This window comes from Lathyrus oleraceus, chromosome 3 (genome assembly GCF_024323335.1).
Source record: "Lathyrus oleraceus cultivar Zhongwan6 chromosome 3, CAAS_Psat_ZW6_1.0, whole genome shotgun sequence".
NCBI classification, from domain to species: domain Eukaryota; kingdom Viridiplantae; phylum Streptophyta; class Magnoliopsida; order Fabales; family Fabaceae; genus Lathyrus; species Lathyrus oleraceus.
Window position 1 is genome coordinate 239,411,848 of NC_066581.1, and position 16,787 is coordinate 239,428,634.

The 16,787-nt window shown below is 32.0% G+C and overlaps 1 protein-coding gene across 1 annotated transcript; it reads left to right on the forward strand.

The window, feature by feature from the left end:
* The first annotated feature begins 4,744 nt into the window (after positions 1–4,744).
* On the forward strand, positions 4,745–7,101 carry LOC127126588 (cation/calcium exchanger 2). The gene has a single exon (XM_051055541.1). The coding sequence runs from the start codon at positions 5,178–5,180 to the stop codon at positions 6,897–6,899; it is 1,722 nt and encodes a 573-aa protein (XP_050911498.1). The 5' UTR covers positions 4,745–5,177; the 3' UTR covers positions 6,900–7,101.
* Positions 7,102–16,787: the final 9,686 nt, after the last annotated feature.

A 16,787-nucleotide genomic window follows, 5' to 3' on the forward strand; every position in this document is an offset into this window, starting at 1 on the left:
GGTCGGGTTGAATTTCTTAATGAGACTTTTAAAGACAATTTTAAGGGGTTATTAAATATTCTCTTAGTATTCTAAAATAAGCATTTCTTTGAAAATATTTAGAAATACTTACCTTAGTTATGGTTGTACAATTTCTAGCATTAACAATATCTTTAAGTGTTTGCTTTGCTTTTCTTTATTCTTTTGTTTTGATACAACAATTTGGAACTGATTGTTGTTATCAAGTTGAATATCATCAATGGGATTATTCATATTTTACATAACATGATTATCAGGTTCCTCTAAAATAGTAGCCTAAGTAATTAAAAAAAATTCCACGTCTTCATGAACTGCTTTTGTAATTCTAGGGATATCTTGGTTGATGGGTTCAACCTCTGAATTGATTTCAACATGAGTTACATCAACATGTGGATCTATGTGATTGTATGCATAATGACTATGGTAATCTGTTAACCTATGTAGTTTTAATGATGACAACATAGTGAGGTGAAGTATTCATCTGATATGATGACCAAGTTGTGATGCTTTATGATGTGATGATCAAGTTATGGTGCTTGAAGATCAAGATGTCAAAGCCGATCTTTTAAAGAAAACACATAATGTCAAGCGGTATTCGGTGGAGTCAATGAAGGTCTCTGATCAAGCAATATCTCTAATGATGGTATCTATCAAGAAGCTTTATCAAACCTCATTAGATATAATAAGTGAAGTCACATATGAAGTTTTGAATCAATGGTGCATCAAGAAAGGATCTTAAATCTTTAGAGTCATGAAAGAGAGAAAGTGTGAAAGCTCGATTTTCTGTGTCAAGTGATTTGTGTCTGTAAAGATATAATATTAGTTATTGAATTATTAAGTCAAATCACACACACACACAACCTACCAAAAAAACCTTTTTGTGTCTAACTAATGGATTATCAACATATTCCAATCAATTAAGAAGGTTTTTACTTGACATAATCGATTAACCCATTAGGATTAATCTATTATCACTTTTGTAATCCTAATAATCAATTAGAGGAATTCGTGATCGATTAATGATGACGCCTTTTAAAAATCTTCCATATTTGAACTGCATATAGACTATGTGATATGAATAATAAATTATGAGTATTAAAAAGCCATGGATGATTTACATTTTTGAACCACACTTTGTCTTATAAATAGAAGGCTCATTTCTCGTTTCATTCACACTAAAAAACATATTTTAAATACTTACTCTTACTCTACTCTCTATCTTTTTATTTCTTCACTTTCGCCTTAGTGCTTTGGGAGTGAATTTTTACCTGTGAGGTATCTTGGTTCTGGTGCGGGGCATTGTTGTAATATCTTTCTTGTAGCATTTTTAAACTCATACAATTCACCCCTTCCTCTTGTGTTTGGAGTCACTTGTCTAACATGCGGCATTAAAGTCTAATCCATGTTTAACAACTAATCATCTTGGGAGAAAGATGATAACTGCGAACACTTCCACTTTTAATAAAAGTCCTTTTTATAAATACATCTCAACCATTTGATGATGAATGGTTTGAATTATGGAAAATAATATTTGAAACTTTCATAAAAGCAAATGATTTTGAAATATAGGGTGTTTTAATCAATGGTCCATTTATTTATGTTGTCTCATTTAATGATAAAGTAGTAAATAAACCCGGTTTTCATTGGACCTTAGAGGATAGTAGAAAAGTAACACTCGGTTTTAAAGTCAGGTATCTTTTGATAAACTTTAATTTCTAAGGAATTTTGTTATGTTTTAAATTGTGATTCCACCCAGGAAATGTAAGACACTCTTAAGATGATTCATGGAGTTTCTCCAAGGATCGGGAAATAGAGAATGAACAATCAAATCCATGAAGTTGGAATGCCAGATTAATATGAGAGTCATTCTCGCAGATGATACTTAACCATTGGAACCCTGCGAGGTTATATTAGAAATTTTGTATATAACAACTATCTTAGAATTAAGAGTTGGAATTAAAGATATGATATAATCCTAAATTCAAAAGATATTAGTGTTTTTATTGAGTTTTAGGAAGAATTTAGAAAGGATGGGATCATCAAGAAACTTAAGGAGTTGATCCAAATACTCAAGGAAGAAGAAGGAAGGTCAAACATACTCAAAAGACCTCCATCTTCCTCATTGTCGCCATCTTCATCTAAAGGAGCACTAAAAAATAAAAACGAAAGATCAACACCGATATTTTTTTTTGAAAAACCGATCTCGATAGATGAACGATCATCGGAAGAGTCATCATATGATGAAGAAGCCTCATGCAGTAACACTTGTACAAAAAATTCATCTAGTTGAGTCTTTGTTGAAAGAGATCCATCTAGTAAAATATTTGAAGAAACCTCATCTAACCAAAGTATATATGATGAATAAACATCATCAAGAATAATCCTTGAGGAACCAATGCCCAAAATTTCTGAAGAATCAACTTCAGGAAGAATTTCCAGAGATCGCTCATATCGTATTTTGAAGAAAAGGTAACAACAAACGGTAAATCAATGAAGGAAACATAAAGAGATTCATGCAAATATGTTTTCGAGAATATACCTAAAAAGACTTCCGAGGACTCTTATAAAGAATCACCAAAGGAATAAGAATTGTCTTAAAGCCACTTACGATACATAAGATTATATTGACGTAACTTCTTTAACTCTTCAACAACTCTTTAAATTCATTACTAAACTTGTTAAATAAAATGAGAAATTAGAAACCAACATTGTTGATCTTAAAGAGTATATTTAATTCTTGGAAAATAGTAATAAAATTCTTGGTGAAGAAAATGCTAGTGTCATAAGTGAATCCTTAAAATCAGATAAATGTGAATCTCTACAAATCTATGAAAAAATAAATAACCGGCTTGCATGAAACCTTAGAGAAATTCACTAAGTGTAAAGATAAACTTGATTTAATTTTTTCTAATCAAAGAGTTTTATTTAATAAAAATGGCTTAAGTTATAAACCTATTATAGTGTTTAAAAATATTTGCTATGATTAAAAGAAATCTAATCGTCCAGTCTTTACATGCAAAATTTGTAACAAGCTTGATCATATTGAACCTTTTTTCTTAGCTAAATTAAAATGGTCTAAAGAAAATACTTCAAAACTCTTAAAGTGAATAATGGCCAATGATCCAAAAGGATTTGAATACAAAAAGGTAAAAACTTAATTTATTTTGCAAGAAATCCATTGCAGCTTTGAAAGTGTTCGTTGATCAAATTGTGAATAATACTTCAGATCTTAATGCCCCATGATCAAATTGTTTGTTGGTATTAATGATGATGTTCAATAGTCGTGTTGGTCTTGATAGTTATGGAGTCTGAGAATCATTGATTGTGTCACTCCTGAGAAAGTCTGAGCCACCTCTCGTTAGAAGCAATCTATAAAGATGAATTTTTAACAATTGCTTATCATTTACATTCCGGAAAAGAGTTTTCTCAAAATATTTTGAAATGATAATATTACAATAAATAATTCTATTATATAGGTTGGATATGTCATATAAAAAGTAATATATATTATACTTAAATGAAAAAATACATTTGTGAGATAATTATATTAAATTTTAAATTAAAATAATGATAATATTTAGATATATTTAATTATAATTTTATTTCTAAATTTTTTAATTTTAATAAACTAGTTATTAGTTACTCTTTTTTAAATAATGTTTAAATATTTTATTTATATCATATTTAATTTTGACATTTCTATTTTTAATCTTATTTTAAAGAGATAAATAAGTAATTTATTTTTTTATACTATTTTATTAATTTCTAACTCAACTTAAATTCAAGATAAAAATTGACACTTGAGATATGATAGAATAAGTATCATGATAGTCTAAGTGTCAAGATCAATTTATCATATGATGTTGTATTATCAAACATTATTGAAATGTGATACAATTAGCATATCTTCTCTATTATTTGGTGCACCAATCAAACCCTTAGAGTTAATATTAAATAAATAATTAATTAAAATTTAGTTGTTTTTAAACATCAAACATTAAAACTTTTGAATTTAAATCAAACTCTAAACATATAACAATGTTAAATATCTTAAGAAGAAACTTTGCTTCTTATTTTGATTCTCATCTATTCAAGGAATTAGTATGTAGATTTATACCAAAACAAGATAACCACTTTTTTTGTTTATATTTAAATTCATTGTTTTTAAAAATATATTTAAATTCATTGTACATATAAAGGGAATCATTAATTATTTTATAAATTTAATGGTATAAAATACTAATTTTATTTAAATAAATATTATTTTCTCTATCTTAAAATAAGTATCATATTTAAAAAAATTATTCATTTCAAAATATTTATTCGCTACTTCATTATCAAACCATCTTAATCTATATGAAAGTGTTAAATATACTGTTTATTCAAACTAAAAGTGACAAATCACTATCTCTGATTTTTTTATAATAAACTTTAGTCAATAAAAATAAATAAATTTAATTTAATATATAGTTTAAATATTAAACTTTTATTCATCTAACATTTTATAAGAATTATGTTAATTTAAATTTTAAGATTACATGATAAAAATCTAGAAATAAAAAAATAAGAAGATAAAATAAATTTTAATAAAATCAAAACACCATTCTTATAATAAATTTTTTATATTTAATTCTAAGGACACAAATTATATTTTCCTTCATATATATATTAAAAGATACGAGGAAAATAAAAAAAGTTATACAAAAAGAAAAAGAAAAACATGTTGCTCATGTTGTGGAGCAAATGAAATATCATCCATCCATCATTGTAAGTCGTCACTTCCTTCTCTCTCTCTCTCTACACTTTCTCACTCCTACTGCTCTGCTTCCATGAATGCAACTTCTCTTCCACCGACACGTGTATGCGTGAGTGTTATACCCTTTCTTTTCCCTTTCATTTAACTCTTCATGTTTTTCGATTCTTGCATCTATCATCTAAATCACATCTTAATGATTTTATCTCTCTCTTAATCTCTTCTTTCTTCCAACAAAACTCATCACACAAAACTGAGTTTAAGGTTAGTAGTTCTTTCTCTTGTTTTGTTTTTCCTCGTACAATGAAATCTTTGGTTTTCTTAAGAACCAAGTTTTAATAAAACTGTTTTTTTTTAATACTTTTTAATCAATAATCTCTCAAAAACAAGGTTACAAACAATCAATATGTCACAATTGTCACAACCCAAACGCATGTTTTTCACTCTGTTCCTGAACACCTCGTTCCTCTTGCTGTTTTCTGTTTTTCTTCTTGTTCACTTCCAATCCTCAGAGCATGTTTTTCTCAAAAGCAAAACCAACAACCTCAATAAAAACAAAAGCTTTGTCTCTGGCGCCAACGATGATGAGAATTGCAATAGTTTCCATAGCATAACTGATTATAAAGCTAAATGCTTTTACCTTAAATCAAACGACCCATGTGTTTCCCAAGGCTATATTGATTATCTTTACCTTTTCTATTGCAAATTCGGTGGATTCCCTTTATTGGGTCACACTCTTTTGTTCCTTTGGTTATTGGTCATGTTCTATCTTCTAGCTAACACTGCTTCTGAATACTTTTGTCCTTCTCTTGAGAGCCTCTCCAAGCTTTTGAGGCTTTCACCAACAATTGCTGGTGTGACTCTTCTCTCTTTTGGTAGTGGTGCTAATGATGTTTTTTCCACACTTGTTTCTTTCAAGAGTAATGGAACACAGGATATTGGATTCAACGCTGTTCTTGGTGGTGCTTCTTTTATTTCATGTGTTGTGGTGGGAATTGTGAGCATTTCTGTTAGACATAAAGGGATTCATGTTCAGAAATCTGCTTTGATAAGAGATATTTGTTTTCTTCTGTTTGTTATTGTTTGCTTGTTCACTATCTTCATCCTTGGTGAAATTAGCCTTGTTGTGGGAATTGGGTTTTGTTTGATGTATGTTGTGTATGTGGTTATTGTTTATGTCACAAGTAAAAGAAAAGAAGAAGATGGTGAAAGTGATTCAAGACATGGCAAAGGTGATAATGATTTAGGTGTTCCTCTACTTGGTTTTATGGAGAAGGGAATGATTAATGAAGCTCAAGAATGTGAGTTTAAAATTGAGAAGAATTGTTGCTATGAGAAATCTTCAATCTCTAGAATTTTACTTTATGTTTTGGATATGCCTCTTTACTTGCCAAGGAGATTAACAATTCCGGTTGTTTGTGAAGAGAAATGGTCTAAACTATATGCAGTTTCAACAGCTATGTTATCACCACTTTTGTTATCTTTCCTTTGGAAAAACAATTTCTCAAACTCATCAAGCCTACTAGTTTACGGAATCGGATTATCGGTCGGAGTCACATTAGGACTAACCGCGATTTTCACGACGGAGTCGTCGAATCCGCCGAAAAAGTACTTGTTACCATGGCTAGCAGCAGGGTTTGTGATGAGTGTGACATGGAGTTACATTTCAGCTCAAGAGTTGGTAGGATTGTTAGTTTCAATTGGTTATATATGTGGAGTTAGTCCTTCAATACTTGGATTAACAGTACTTGCTTGGGGAAATTCAGTTGGTGATTTAGTAACAAACTTAACAATGGCTTTAAATGGTGGATCAGATGGAACACAAACAGCAATTTCAGGTTGTTATGCTGGTCCTATATTTAACACAGTTGTTGGATTGGGATTGTCTCTTGTGTCATCAACCTGGCGTGAGTATCCTTCATCTGTTGTGATTCCTAGAGATCCTTACTTGTGGGAAACATTGGGATTTTTGGTGGTTGGATTGATTTGGGCACTTGTTGTTTTGGTTAGAAAAGATATGAAGCTTAATGCAATGTTGGGTGGAGGGCTTTTGGCTATTTACTTTAGTTCTGTTATTCTTAGGCTTATACAAACACTTGGGCCTCTTCAATTTAAGGATATGTTATAGTGTGAGTCTTGAAAAGATAACGAGAATTATATATTAGAAGCTGACATTAGTTTGTGTACATGGATTATGTTTATGTAAGTATATGATAGGTTGGAGTTATTTCTTAGGGCCTAGTAGGGGTATACAAGTTTAACTTCCACTTCATTATGTACATAGCTTTTGTTAGTTAACTATTGAATACTATACAACAAAAATTGAATAACGGTTTCTTGACTCGCACGATCGCGCGTTATGGATGGAGATACTAAGAATCTGAACAACATATTCAAATAAGGGACACTCTATTTTAGGAAACTTAATGTGAATTAAGAAAATCACTAAAATATATTTATTTTAGTAAATATTGGACAAGTTAAAATTAAGGTTGTTCACAACTCAATTTACGCTATTTTGTGGGGAAAAAATCATCCAATCTAAAAATAATTTTTGTGTGCAATTTATGCTATTTTTGAGAAAAAAAAACATCCATTCTAAAAATAAAATTTTGTTGGATTAAGTTTTATTCAGTTTAATGTAGTTTAATTTGAATTGATTTTTAAATATTCAAATAATAATTGTAAAATATAATATATAAATATTAATATTATAAAGACATAATATAATAAATAATACTATATAAGATATAAGATATAATGTGATAAATTATATTAAACTAAATTATTAAGTATTATTAAAAATATTAAAATTAACAAATCATAAATTAGTAGAATGTAGTATACTAACAATTAAATAAATAATAAAATATAGGTATAAGGTTTGATTTGATTTAAAACAAATCAAAACACATCCGATTGGAATGGGTTTCTAGAAGACATTCAAATATATATTTCTTTCTCATAAGAATTACTTCTTCTTAAATAAATGTCACTTTTAATTTCTAATATAATTTTATTTTTTATCTTTCAGTTATATCTCTAAATAATATTTATATTTTATCATTTTTTTTTTCATTTTGTATTAATGATAATTAGGATAAACAAATAACTAATAAAGATAATTTAAAATTAATATTTTCTTTTTTATTTATTATATTTTTTATTAATTTATGTAAAAGTGTTAACAATAACATTTATTTTAGGACAGAGGATACTATATAGCATTGATAAGAAAAAATTCTTTCTGTTTTTAATTTTGTAAATAGTTTTGGGATTTTATCTTGGATAGGTTTGGATTTAAATAACCTTAATCAAAACACACATATGCGAAATTTTCTTGTATTTGGCCTACTCTCTTCCTAATTGGTCAACTCTTACTACATAAATAGTTATCATATAGCAAGTGTATTGGAGTGAAACTAAAACTGAAACAAATATGAAAAATATTAAAAATAAATTTTAATCTTAAAATCAAAAATTAAAAAATAATTTAACGTTTCAGCTTTTTAGTAAATTGTTCGATTTAAAAAAGAAATTGTCTTCTAAACAATTTACTACGGTTTGAAGTTTCAAAACTGTATATTAAATAAATAATTTTAATTCGGTTCAATTTTTAATAAATTGAAATGATTTGAAGAATTTTTATTATAGTTTAATTCGATTCAATTCGATTTTTTTTATAGTATCATACCATAAATATCCCTACATAAAAAATTACCTCACATAAATTCTAATTTTTTTTAATGTTTAATTCTAATTTCTTTTAGTAAATAAACATGTCCTGCTTATCTAAAAAAATAGAGTGGGGTGGGACAAGGTTTGGTGAGGGTGAGAGTCGGAGCTGTGGACATTATAACATTTAAGTCTAAAAATTATAATTTTTTATGTTAATGTTCGTGTTCACAAAATCCAAAAAAAATAGATGGATGGAGACGGATATATTAGAGCACGTAAATTCAAAATCATGATACGTCCCCAAAAAATATTAACTTCATGCTCCTGAAAAAACATGAAGATCTCAAGTACGATACTTGATCGGTAATTTCCTCTCTCAACCATGTGTGTTTGATTGTAAGAAGAAAATGCAGAGAGACAAAGAGAAACTGAGCAAATGTAAAAAAACAAACAAAACACCACGGTCTAGAAGATGCGATGTTGGTGGGCCTATTGAAAAGATTATTGTGGATTGATTATAACCTAATTATTTGATTAATGTTTACTCTATTATACTTTTGACATGTACTAGTTCATTAATTTCATCAATTAGATAGGAAAGGAAGTACCGTTTGCTAATAGTTTTCTCCTTAAATTATAGCTGATTGTCCAAAAGAAGAAACAATTAACATTATGAATGGTAGAAATGGACCACATAACACACAATGATTTGGATGTATGAATTGGACTTGCATGAAACATATTGGCCACATTGAATGGTTTCTTCCTCCAACTTGATAGGAACTTGTTGGATTAAGATTGATTAGGCCAATTATTGCTCCAACTTGATGATGGATCGTTGAGTTCACGAGTTTTAATATAGTATCACACAACACTTTCGTTTTCATTAAAAATCACTAGGTACACATATAGTATGTTGGTTGATTTGTTTCATATGGAAAAAAAGTTTTGTTTTTCCTAGGGAGTTAAATCATTCGTAATCTTATCGATGAGTAAGTTATATAACAAAGATAACGAAGTATCATTTAATTATTTTTTATGCAAGGTTTTTAAAATTCGTAAATAAATTTTTCATTTATATATTTTTGGTTTACCACCTCCCTCAGAGATGTGTTGTCATCTTCAAAAAAGAAAGGATGTAGTTCTATGTGTTGTACGAGTTAATGTCTTTTAAATGTTTTGATAATGACAACTGAACAAGGAAGAATAAACCACAGACATCATCCGTCAATAAGCAAGGACAAGACAAAACGTTAAAAATTCCAGTTGATATAACTAAACAAAGTTATCTTGTTTTGACCAGTTGATTGTAATTTAAGCAAAAGTAGGCCTTACTAAGGTGATGCACACAAACACACGCATCAAAACTATTTCAAACTCTTCATCTTTTTCTTAAAACTTCTTAAAACCAATCAAGACAAATACTTAAACGACTAAGAAGAAATTCTAATCAATTAGAAAAGTAAAACACATTATCTAATTAATTAAGACAAGAGTAACGTCTCCTGATTGACCATGTAACCTTTTTAATTGGTTAAGTGACACAACATATTAGATTTTCCTTTTCTGATTTAACCTAGTCTGATTTAACCTGAGTCGCTTCTGAAAAATGGAGTAGTGAGGTACCTACATACACTCTGATTTAACCTCTTTGAGCCAATTTTTTTCCATATATAAGTGACTGATTTTCTCATTTCTAAATGAGTGTTTTTCTATTGTGTGCTGAGTTTGTATATTTAAGAGATTTGCTATCTTGTGACCTCGTAATAGTTTTGAAGATTTCAAGCTAAACCCGTAAAAAGCTTGGTTTGAGGTTGTTGGATTGAACCTATGTAAAAGCTCAAGTTATTGGATTGAACCTGTGTAAAAGCTCAGGTTGTTGTTAGCGGAAAACTCAAGATGAAACTCTTGGGAAATGGAGTAGGTAATGTGATTTGGGTCGAACCAGGATAATCTTTAGTGTGATCTTTATTACTCCATATCTTTATATTTCCGTCATTTATATTTTCCGACTCCTTAATTTATGCTTATAGTTCTTTCTTAAAATCAATCTTTTCAAAATTAATTTTTTTCTAAAGTATTTTTAAAATCCAAATATCATAATTCACTTGCCCTAATGTATTTGAAGTTACTTGTTCAATAACTCTGTCTCGACCCCAATTGATGATCTGATGGAAAAGTAATCCACGAGGTCACAAAGGTCAAAGAGGAAGATGTTTATATCCAAATTGACAGTAGAGCAATAACATCAAAAGATTCTAGGAACAAGGAAGAATTTCTTGGCCTGCCTTAGAATGAGTGCATACTCTGAGCAAAATGAAAAACAAAAGGTTTGTCAGATATCGAGCAAATTATATCTTGCCACTTGGAAATATGAATAATATAAATGAAAAACTAAAGAACAAGGTCATTAGAGACTAAGGATAATCCCTATAAAAGTGGGATACAAACATCAAATCAGGTACACAAAAGTTCTTTAAAAACTGTATGTCTCTCATCAATGACAGTCACTGATTTAGGTATTAGAGTGTATGTAGGTACCTCACTACTCCACTTTTCAGAAGTGACTCAGGGACGAGAACGAGACCACTATTTGACCAAATGTTTTTTTTTTGTTGAAAATATCCAAATAACGACCTAATGTTTTTTAGTGAGTGAAAAAGTCAGAAATGTTTTCTTAATCAAAGTCTATAAAGAAGAAAAATCCTTGTCTTTCCATAAGGTCTTTGTGGCTGACTTTTTGAGTTAGATCCATATCTATCAAAACTTGCACGAATTGACCATTTTTTTTATCAATCATTGGATTATTTTTGCATACATCAGTGCAAATGAGGGAAATAATGCTACTAACAATTATGAATAAAATCTTTGGTCTTAAATACTCTTGAGAAAGTCCATATTATCGAACCCACACTTGAGCCGATGTATGATGTTGAAGGTTATCGTTGAAATCGATGGTCAAAGCAAAAACCTTTAGGAATCCAGGGCTTAGATTCCAAGCGAAAATCAATGTCACCCTTTTAAAACCTTTGATTAAAAAAAAGAACTCATAAAACCCTTTTTTCTAAAGAAATGACTCCCCACCAATCTAAGTCCTTCCACTAGGGAGCAAGCTTGATGTATATCATGTTTGCCACTGTGATTGGGTGAAGCATTTTAGCCAAATGATTCTTCCAAGTAAGTTGTGTTTGAAATCTTCCACTCCAGTGATATAATCACCCTTCACACAAGGTTTTGGCATATGTGATTGAGGAATATCATAAACATTGTTAAAAGCTTGTACAAATGATTATTTTCGTATTTGTATGTGAAATATTTCTAGGAGGTTCCGACGATGTGGAATTAAGACACAATTCAGGGATGTTAAAAGTTAACATGGTAAAGGATAGTAAAGCACATCTTGATGTTAGAAATGTTAGAAGTTGTAATTTAATGTTCTGTCAAAAGCTAGCATTCGATTGTGTCAAAGTATCTAGTCGAAGTTCAAGAGTCAATTGTATTCGACTAGGTTGAATACAACATATAGTTGTGTATAAATGCAACTTGTAATTTTGTACTTTGTGTTTTATATGTTTTAGGCTTATGTCGATTTGTAGAGGTTTTAATCCCGAGCTTTAGTTGCCTATATAAAGGGCATAATATGTTGTAAATCACATAGAACTTCACTCTGTAAAAATTACAATTTTACAATTCAGTTTCTCTTTTTTTCCTCTCTTTTTCTTCTTCTTCTCCCATCTTTCTTGAAAACAATTTGTTCCAACAAATTGGTATCAAGGAGCCTGACTTGCGATTCAGAGAGACTCTGTAATGGAAAACAGAGACACAACATTAACATAATTTCTAATGAATCTACTGGTTTTCAAAGGTTAAAACTACGAACGGTAGGTTGCGTAGATGAAAATCATCTTCAGATTTCAAGATGTAGCTTGCGAATGTCGATGATGTTCAGTAAGCTGCACCCAAGGAACAAAGAAAGAAAGATGGAAAAGGTCTTTTCTTGATTCACCACTGTGTGAATTCTAACGTATTTGAGAAGATTATTTAAGAAGAAACAGAAAAAGGAGTGTGGGACAAGTTGAAGAGCTTGTACGACGAAGATGAAAAGCTAAAAAAGGTGAAGTTGCACACGTTGAGAAAGAAATTCGAGATAACTCAGATGAAATAAGATGAATCAATCTCATAATACCTTTCACATGTAGTGTTGCTGACGAACCATATGAAGTCGTGTGGTGAATCAATCAATGATTTGCAGAAGATTGAGAAAGTGTTAAGATCTATGACTATGATGTTTGATTTTGTAGTATCAATCGAAGAGTCCAATAACCTAGCTGAGATGAAGTTAGAAGAACTTCAAGATTCATTAGAGGCTCATGAGATGAGGATGAAGCAGAGGAACTTAGAAAGAAAGAAGGTGGTTGAACATACACTACAAGAAAGATTCATCAAGAAATCTGGGAAGGAGAAGGGAAATAATATTTCTAATGATGAGAAGTTAAGCAAGAACTAAAAAAATCACTGTGATTCTATCAAAAAAGGGATGGGCAATAAGTATTATAAGAAGAAAGTTGACATGTAGGATGTGCATTATTACAATAGTCAATGATTTGGCCACTATGCTCGAGACTATCAAAGAATGAAGGAAGCACGAGCGAAAGATAACAATGAAGTATAATATACACATGCTGAAGATAGTGATTCTAAGTATGTGTTACTCGTGACTAATACTCAGTCGAACACTAGGAAAACTAACATGTGGTACCTAGACTCAAGATGCAGTAACCACATGACTGGTAATAAGGACTAGGTTACCAAGCTAGATGAATCAGTTGACAAAGTGATCATATTTGCAGATGGCAAGCACATCACATCATATGGAAAGGGAGACATCTTTCTTGTTAGAAAAGATGGTTGAAAAGCCAACATCACTGATGTGTTGTATGTACCTTCGACGACAAGTAACTTGATAAACGTATGTTAATTACTTGCAAAAGGGTACAACATGAAGATATAAAAGAATCATATAAAGTTGTATCATCATGATGAAAGGATTATTCTGAAGGCGCCGTTGGCAGACAACAGAACCTTCAAACTAGAGATTAACCCAGTTGATCACAAACGTCTTACTTCAACTGTAGAAGAAGACAAGAACTGGATATGGCACCACATGCATGTCCATCTGAACTTCAGAAGTCTGGGTATGCTCAACCAGAAGAATATGGTGTATGGCTTACCTCAGGTGAAAGAACCAAGTCTGGTGTGTGAGGAATGTTGCAAAGAAAATCAAGCTAGAAAAGCACTCGAGCATGACTTACCAATGAGGTCAAAGAAAAAGCTAGAGTTAGTTCACTCTTATGTGTGTAGACCTTTTGAAGTAAGGTCAAATGGAGGTAACTACTATTTCCTAACTTTCATAGATAAGTTCACCAGATACATGTGAATTTACCTTATTGAAAGAAAGAGTGAGGTATTCACATAATTCAAGAAGTTCAAATTACTTGTCAAAAAGCAAAGTGGATGCAAGTTGAAGAAACTAAGAACTGATGGTGGTTGTGAATACACATATCGAGAATTTGCTAGATGTCATACCCCAAAATTTGCCCATTAATATTTCAAGACATTTTTCAAGGCACTCCGACTTGTTCTGCAAGACACTGACCTCAAAGGAACAAAAGCCCAGCTCACAACAGGCCCAATCCAGAAAATGGCCCAAACTGGCCTGCTCGTTAGGCGAGCAATTCCTTCGCCTAGCGAACACTTCGTTATGACACTCGCCCCAACGAAGCATCAGATCCAGTAAAAGCCCAAACTAGCTGGCTCGCTAGGCGAGTAACTCCTTCGCCTAGCGAAGCTTGCGAATAGCAGAATTTCTGGGCTTCATTCTGAGCCCATTAGGTCATCACAATCACTATAAATAGCCAAGTTTCAGTCATGAAAGGGGGAGGAAGACAGAGACAAGGACAGACGGAAACCCTGGCACAGAAACCCTGGAGGCTACCGTAGAGAGTTCCGAATAAAGAAACCCTGAAGGCCGCTCCTCCGCTCCGAAGCTACCGCCGCCCAACTCCAGCCGATACCAAAAGCGATCAGTCTCTTCAACATAGCAGCTTAGTTGCAAGCAGGTTTGCGCATCACTATTGTTTTATGCTTTTAATCGGTAATCGCTATATACATAAAGCATCATGATTGAAGTTTCGAATATGTAATTTGATTTCACATACGAATTTAAATATGCTTGAATATCATGAATGTTTGACCATACTATTCCTGTAATCAAATGCCATAAAAGTTCAGGTTTTCAGAGGTCATGCTGCTGTCAAACTCCAAACCCGTGGCCGCTCGCTAGCACATCACTAAGCGAGCCTGTAGCGAGCATTCGCTGAGCCTTCGCTAGGCGAAGCAGAGGCGAACGGGACAGTGGCTGCTTTGTTCTGCCTTATGTCTATCTAACCAAGACTTATTATAATTCTGCATCATTTGGCCTGAGATTATGACTGGTGTGTTGTAGTGCAATTTTCAATTATACTTTACTTTGATGCTCTAACCCGTGTGCTGAATTGTGTAAAGGTTTACATATTCCCGAGGAAATGGCCGGCTAGGTATTCCACTTTATGTGTGGGATACCCTTATGGAGATTCATCCTGAATTACTCAATTGATTTTAATGTATTAATTTCATGGTAAAGATCCACCCTAATGGCTTAATTGATCTTAATGTACTGATTTTAATATGGACCTAATTACTTAATCGACTACGGCTATCTAATTAATTGTAAAACTTTGCCTTTTAATATGCGATCTTGGACCTCTCTTTTGTTACCCTACGATTACGGTATTATGGTCATGTCCCGCGAATATGGGGATCCACTTAGCAAAGACCCTTCGGTTAAATCATCATAGTCCCTCGAATGTTGCCTTTGTCCCTCGATGACCCTTCGGTGTAGCCTACGGTTAAATGATGATCGTCCCTTTGAATGCTAAGGTATCCTCACAACTGTTGCCTTCAATGACCAATCGATGACCCTACGATGACCCTTTCACATCCAAAGGATAAAAATACTTACTTCTCAATAGTAAGGACAGTTTTACCCTCATAAGGATAGGAAATGCCCGGAAAGACCTCGGATAGGTATAACTCTTAATTGCTTATTCACAATTTAAAACTACTTTTCACACCTTACACCTTTCAAAACCTCCATTAGAAAATCACCACTTGGCATACATTCGCACTAGAATCATTGCCGAGTTATATTTTTCTAAACTAATTTTCAAAACTAAACGAGATAACCACTTTGTATACATTCATTCAAGAATCATTACAAAGTTAAATTCTCCTTTCCAAAACATTTCCTACACATTTCCCAACCACTTTTTCAAACTAGAAAAACATAAATGATTGAGCGATTAAGAGCCCATGGATAACCATGGATACAAAGGGTGCTAACACCTTCCCTTTGTATAATGTACCTCCCGAACCTAAGAATCTAAATTAAGGTCTTTCCTGTTCTTTTCCACCTTTCCTTATTGGATAAAAGAAAAGTCGGTGGCGACTCTTGCTAACCGCGACATTGCGATTAAAACCACATAAAGTCAGTTCACCGTATGACAGAACTGGCGACTCTGCTGGGGAAATAAAAAGAGAGGTCACCTTAAAAATCATTTATGTTTTAAACTGTTCCTTCTTTTGAGGGTATTTTATGCTTGAGTGAAAGATCCTACACCCGGATCTAGTGTACCTTAGGTAAGTAGCAATAAATCATCGCGACTATCCGGCGTATACTGGAATGGTTAAAATGATGGCTACGGTTAATGTGACACTTTGGATGTCCTGATGTTCCTCATGTTTACTTGAGGAAAAATTTGGCATTCGTGTGGTGTCATCAAAGCATTAACCAGACCTTTAGAACCCTAATTGACTCATCCTAGCCATTAGAAAGTAGTGAGATAACTGACTTCGGTTCCGACTGGGGTTGGTTGAGACTCGATACTACACTCTTTGAGATTGGACTTTAGGGAAGCTTTGGTCAACCACTTGGCGTTGCACTGAAGTGGACTTAAAGAAAGGTCGATGATCTGAGATCCTTCTAGAACCCGGTTACTATTCTAGGACAGGTTGAACCAACCAAACTTCAGTGGGGAGGGTACTTACCTATGGAACTCATGCAAGCCTTAAAACTTAGGAATGATGGTTGTGTGACTTGCTTGTGCTTGTTATTTACTTAACATCATAACATCATGGCATTGAACTAACCATTTCGAGGACTTAGGGATTTAACTTTGCTCTATTTTGTAAAAAAAAAAAAAAAAAAAAAAAAAAAAAGAAAAGAAAAAAAGGTTTCCTT